General features: G+C 46.7%; 1 protein-coding gene across 1 annotated transcript in view; it reads right to left on the bottom strand.

Moving 5' to 3' along the window:
- LOC135810144 (E3 ubiquitin-protein ligase RNF123-like) overlaps positions 1-3,764 on the bottom strand; it is a 40,534-nt gene extending 36,770 nt beyond the window's left edge. The window contains exons 1-3 of the mRNA XM_065323610.1: positions 3,399-3,764; positions 1,265-1,343; positions 668-741 (exon numbers count right to left, since the gene is read on the bottom strand). Coding sequence (XP_065179682.1) covers positions 668-741; positions 1,265-1,343; positions 3,399-3,537 — 292 coding nt within the window. The 5' untranslated portion in view covers positions 3,538-3,764. The remainder of the gene's footprint in view (positions 1-667; positions 742-1,264; positions 1,344-3,398) is intronic.
- Between the last annotated feature and the right edge of the window lie 2,938 nt (positions 3,765-6,702).

Below are 6,702 nucleotides of genomic sequence, written 5' to 3'. Positions count from 1 at the left end.
AATTTAGGAGCTCTGCGCTCAGCGCTTTTTCAGAATATGGATTTCGGGTTGTTCTGGTCGGGTCGCAGCGTCGCGGACCATTCCATCGTCTTCAGCGTCGAAAAACTACAGGCCATGTGAAATTACAAGATGGTGAGAAGCTTTCGTCTTCCTCTACGAGCGAATTTGTTCTGCGCCAGCATACCAAAGTATGCAATTTTGTACGCGCAGTTCGAGTGACGAGGCGTGTGCACTGTACACTGTACTGCATGCACTGACTGTGCGGTCGTTCTCGATTCTCCCATCACTCCCATTCATTTCTGTTTCCAGCGAAAGTCCAACTTGGTGCACTTCAAATCACTATAACTCAAGAATGGCTGGGCCGATTTGAATAATACTTGCAGATTTCCTATGTACTACGTCTGCGAGAATCGAATGAGACCAAAATCGAAGCGATCGGAGCAAGTTTTAGAAATTGGGTGTAGTCACTACCACCAGCAGCACCGCCACCAGCAGCAGCAGCAGCACCACCACCACCAGCAGCAGCACCACCACCACCATCACCAGCAGCACCACCAGAAGCAGCAGCAGCACCAGCAGCACCACCAGCAGCACGAGCCCCACCAGCAGCAGCAGCAGCAACAACCGCAGGTGCATAATTTAGTACTTTGTGCACCACACTACTCACCATGACAAGTCTCCAGTAGAAGGTGCACAAGACGGGTGATGTGCCCAGAGCAGTTCAGCAAATTTAGTACTGGCCTTCATAAACAAGAAACATATGCACGTACACGCACACATGCACGTACACACGCACACACACACGCACGCACACACAAGCACACGTACATACGCACACACACATGATTGCATGTTGAAATGCACCATTCTTAGTTATAATACCTGATCCACCAACAATACAACAAAGTTGGCACCCGAACCAGACCAGTGGTAATCCTATGCAATCTGTGGTCCATGCAACTCGCGATCGCACCCTTGGCCTGCTGTCCCCAAGCGCGGCCCAGACAAGCGATGCCATATGCAAGAATGTGTAAACCGGCCCTGCCCCGAGGGCGACTGCGATGGGCAGCTCGAGGTCGACCCCCTCGTTTAGCATAACAGTCGCCTGTGTCATCTTCCTGTACACTACGACTCCCTGGTCTGCAGACATGCACAATATCATAGCTTGCAAGTAATAAGTTAGTAGGTAATGAAGTAGTTAACAGGACGATCATACAGGCAGCCCACAGTGCCAATCAGATAAAGCGATACACAAGACACACACCTGTCTGGATTGTCGGAACACTGGAGTAGCGGTGCTAGCACATGCGACAGTACCTGATCCATGGCAGCAGCATTGCAATCTGCAGCAGCAGCAGCACACATAGATAAACAAACACACGTGCAGAGAGAGAGAGAGAGAGAGAGAGAGAGAGAGAGAGAGAGAGAGAGAGAGAGAGAGAGAGAGAGAGAGAGAGAGAGAGAGAGAGAGAGAGAGAGAGAGAGAGAGAGAGAGAGAGAGAGAGAGAGAGAGAGAGAGAGAGAGAGAGAGAGAGAGAGAGAGAGAGAGAGAGAGAGAGAGAGAGAGAGAGAGAGAGAGAGAGAGAGAGAGAGAGAGAGAGAGAGAGAGAGAGAGAGAGAGAGAGAGAGAGAGAGAGAGAGAGAGAGAGAGAGAGAGAGAGAGAGAGAGAGAGAGAGAGCAAATTTCCTGTTATCCAGCTGAGAGTGGCACCAAATCCAGCCTGATTGGTATACATGTACTTCCAAACACCACTAGTCTAATGCTTCTATATGAAGACTCCAGGATCAACAGTCGCAATTTCTGAGAAAAATTGTGTAATAATTTAAATTAATTTAACGCTGTAAAAGAGAAAGGAGCAATAAGTTACGAGTTATGACTAACAGTTCACAAAGGTAACGAGATCATATACAGTCAGATACTGTAAAAGCCATATATATATATAACGAAGTGCTAACTCTAACGAGTTAACGAGGAGAAGTCTGTCGTTAAAATAGAAATCGTTATACAGAAATTGACACATATACTGTCCTATTGAGCGTTGAGAATGAGTGAGAATGAGTGAGAATGAGTGAGAATGAGTGAGAATGAGTGAGAATGAGTGAGAATGAGTGAGAATCGTTGCTTTGGTACTTATAAACTAGTCAATTTTGGGAAATCGTTATACACCGTAAAGTCGCGGATAAAAGCCGGGTTTGCATACAAGCACATCGCGGATAGAAGCCAGAAAATCAAACGGGTCAAATGCAGATAAGCCTGTCGCGCGTAGAAGCCTGGCTTCTATGCAAGCGCGGATAGGGTAGGTCAAGAGTGCATGCGCTATGTACAGTGCATAGTAAAACTGCCGTCATACCGGTAGTCAGTGGTAGATCTACGCGTGTCGCGAGTAGAAGTCTGGCTTCTATTATGCATACAAGCCTGGCAAAAACATCAGTGGTGCATATAAGCATGGTTTGCATTAAAGCCTGATGCAGAAAGCAGCTTATGTGCTTATAAGCCCGGCTTTTATCCGCGACTTTACGGTATGCGCCTCGTTAGAATAATGGCTTTTACAGTAGTGCGCCAACAAGGCACAGAACTGACTACAGAGACATTCAACGACCTGACACCTAGCTCCAACACATCTACGTAGCGCAAACCGACAATCTTCCAACTTGGAAGACTCAGGAGCGGAAAGTTCAAATAAGGGGAAGGGAGGCGCAACTCGTAACTTATCGGTACTTTATTTCTTTTATAGGCCCGGCGGAACTGGTCCGGTTGGTCAGGCCAAGGCCGGACCAACGTTTTGGCCACCAACGTGTGTTTACTGCTGATGAGGTAAAATGTGTATACCCTCCATGTCATACACAAACTGTATGAAAGTCATGTGTATACCCTCCATATCATACACAAACTGTATGAAAGTCATGTGTATATCCTCCATATCATACACAAACTGTATGAAAGTCATGTGACTACCCTCCATATCATACACAAACTGTATGAAAGTCATGTGACTACCCTCCATATCATACACAAACTGTATGAAAGACTAGGACATGGCCGGACCATTCAAAAACTGCTTCCGCCGGTCCTGTATTTACATGAAGCAAACAGATACCCACGTGGAGACTTGTTTTATACTTCACATTCGTATGATGCACACTTTCCACCGAGAGTATAGTACAGTACACGCATGTTGCACTGCATCTTGTGCTTTCAAATAATTGAAAATGATCAAAATATTCAGGGTTCCAGGATTTTCTGTTGTGGAACGTGTGCATTGTGTGAGTGGTGATTCGCATAACCAGACGGTCATTTTCTTTGTGTGATTTGAGACAGCTATCCAGGGTGACCAGGAGCGAGTATGATCAGTGAAGAATAACAACCCTGGTCTTCACACTCGCACAATACTCAGTACCTTTGAATGACTGTGGCGTGGACCCTTGAGAAACGACACCATCACGCTTATACAGCATACATTCCAAGCCTACTGGGAGATCTGTTTTAGGTGCTATTGGACTACGAGACAGGGCAGACTGCCTCTCCTCGCTGGACATATTCCACAGGAAGCCTCACTAAGTCTTCTTCGTGAGATCAGACTCTTTTACAGACGAGCAAATTCAATTTCTGCAATCCGACATTTGGCAGTGAGACAGGACCTCGACGGGCCTCGCAAACATAGAACCTCGGTCCTCTGGGGAAACAGACGGGGTCAAACACGACTGTAAAACAACTTGTTGCAGCCAGCTGAAAAGGGAAATTTCTATTTTCTTCAGGGTATTCAATATTGAACGCATTGAACACTGCACTGACCGACCGGTACACGGCCCGGGCGTATGGACGTCGTTCTTTTTTTCTCTTTTTTTTTTAAGAAAAAGAAGAAAAAAGAATGTTTGGCCATGGCATAGGCGCCATATATGCCATACGAGGTGATTTGTAATAATTTTACATGAAAGTAAAAAAGGCTACTACACTACTGTAGTATCATTCCGTTGCCCTGGCGAGTTTTGAAGTGTGCATGGTCTCATTCTGTCATTATGTATGTCCTCTATCCATGATGGACTTCTTGACCGAACACCACAAACATGAGAGACACAGTGTGGGGTTGCCATTGTATTGTAGTTTGTAAGCATCGGCAGCGTTTAGCGAATTTTTTTCTTCCACGGCCTTGTGAGATATCAATCATGGATACGTCTGCAGGCATACTGACAAAGCTGTATTATGCCCCTAAGCATATTTTTTGTCTAAACCGAAAGATTATGCCGACCTTACACGTTGGAATCCGTATATTATGCCGGAGCATAATTTTTGGACGAAATCCCAAGATTATGCCAAATATTATGCCGGCATAATCCGCCAAGGGCTATCGACCGTATGGTGTCATAAAAGAAGAAAGCTAGTTAGAGTGCAACAACAATGCCAACAATCTGCTTCACACCCCTACCAACTGGAAAATGTTCTCCCTCCAGGCGCTCCTAACTCACTACTAGTAAGACGCGCCTTTCCATGCAACATCATCATCAGGCAACACCTGGGTGACGCGCTGCCATCCTCTTTGTACTCCGCTCTTCAGCAGCTAACACTTGGCAATGTCGGACCCGCCTTCACTCCTCCAATGGTCTTGTTTTACCCCGAGTTTATTCACGCTACGGTCTGTTTTCTCAGTGGCTGCAGACAGATGGAATAGTGCTCCATCTGATATCCGCACTGCTGCATCGCCATCCCTATTTCGCCATGCCGGATTACTTTCATTCTTAGGTTACCCCGTAAGAAGACCTTGAGTGGTGGGGACTGCCCTATTAAAATATGAATAAATAATAAAAATAATAAATAATCCCGGCCCCCTGTTCACCAAACCGCCATCTCCTAAGGGCCTACAATCCTTCAAAGCGAACGTCCACTACCATCTTCGCCGAAGCCAGGGGCTTTGGGCCACAGACTCCCTCTAACAGTTCAGAACAATTTCCATCTTGAAGCTCCCCCTCCCCCCCCCCCCCCCCCCCCCAAGCATTGCATCATGTTCACTGCAACTGAACTGCCTTTGAATGAATCTATTTTTTCTCTCTCGCCAGTCGTGTTCTCTCTCCACCCCCACCACCCCGGCTCTCTCTCTCTCTCTCTCTCTCTCTCTCTCTCTCGCGCGCGCGCGCGCGAGCGCGCGCTCTCTCTCTCTCTTTCATTTTCTCACCTTCCGTTGTCTTTATCGCACTAAATCACCCCCTTCTTTTAGGCTATGGTGCGCAAGCTCACGTTAACGCCGAGACCATAGGTCGGTGTTGTGGGCTTGCCTCACCAGCACAGGCTTGCTTTGCAGCCCCTACTCTCCCTGCTGTTTTGTTATTGTATACTCTGTTGTCTTCTCCCCTTCTGACGAGTAGGTTGTGTACTTAGTAAAAATAAATAAAAAATAATAACAAGAGACAAGCAATAACTTGAAGTCTTGAACCATACTTGTTATGGTGTCCTAGGCAGTAACTTCAGCTAGAGGGTCACTTAAGTGCATCATGTGGTCTTGTTAGCTTCACATGCTCGCCAGGGAGAGCTGAATCGTGAACTCGCTTATCGTGTCAGATGCCGGTTTTAGTCTGGGACTCTGGGAGGACAATTTACTCCAAAGGACATAGCCAGAGAACGTAGGGGATTTTAGGTTAAGTAGCCTGGGTTAAGGAATAACTGGCTAGAGGACGAACGTCCATCGTGATTTCTTCTCCGTTTTTCTTTCCTTCCAGTTGCATCTTCCTTTTTTGCTCTGTTTTACTTTCTCTTTTTGTTCGTCCCTCTAGATATTTTGTACTTTGTACTGTTCAGGCAACGAACTGAAAATTAATAATAAAACCAAACCAATAATTGTATAACGTGAGATGCTGCGGAACCTTGCAAAGATGTATTTAGGATACAAAGATGACGCTCGCGTTGAGCTGAAAGGGGGAGGCATGGGAAAGGTTGTACAAACATTGGGAGGGGTGCATGTGCTCTTTTCCAAATAGGATCTTCAGAAGCAGTCGGTGGTGAATCTTCAAGGGCAAGGAGTCGCTAAGAGCTAGATACACCAGACCATGGGGGTGTCACAGTAGTCAAAGATTGGTAGGATGTACACTGTGTATGCCTTGTAAAATAGGATTTTTGTATGCCAGGGCAGAACAACAGAGACCAAAAATCCTTCTCGTGACTCCGAGTTTCGTGTTTCAAAAGGAGAAGGATTTTTGGTCTCTGTTGTTCTGCCCTGTGTGGTAAGCTCTGCCCCTTTTTGAGGTATTGAGCACTGTTTGCAGCAAAGACTACAGACACTTTGCCTTGTAATTAATAGGATTTTGCAGCCATCGTTCAAGTGGCGACAGTGAGGTTGCAGCCTGGAGCAGCGCTAGCACGCTTTCGGCTATAGTCAAGAATTACACCAAGATAATTTTATGCTGTGTAACGAGTGTAATAGTGACACCAGGGCAATGCAAGGTTTGGCGGGCTGGGGAGGGGGAGACAAACATAGCCTCCGTTTTGGCTAGGTTCGGTTTGAGTTTCCAAGTTTCCATCCAGGTCTACCGACCTTCTACTACAAATACGCTTTACCCGTCAACCGACTCTCTAGCCTAGGCAAGATCCCTCCTCTGCACTCAGTAGAGTCAAGTCGAGCGACCTGCAACTCCCGGTGCCGAAAGGCGGGCTCATGCCCCGACATGGCTACTTCCCCTTGTCTAGCCCCCAAGACGAAAATGATAGTAGCCGAC

The sequence above is a fragment of the Sycon ciliatum genome, chromosome 2 (genome assembly GCF_964019385.1).
Source record: "Sycon ciliatum chromosome 2, ocSycCili1.1, whole genome shotgun sequence".
Classification (NCBI taxonomy): Eukaryota; Metazoa; Porifera; class Calcarea; order Leucosolenida; family Sycettidae; genus Sycon; species Sycon ciliatum.
This window is presented reverse-complemented; position numbering and strand designations above follow the sequence as displayed.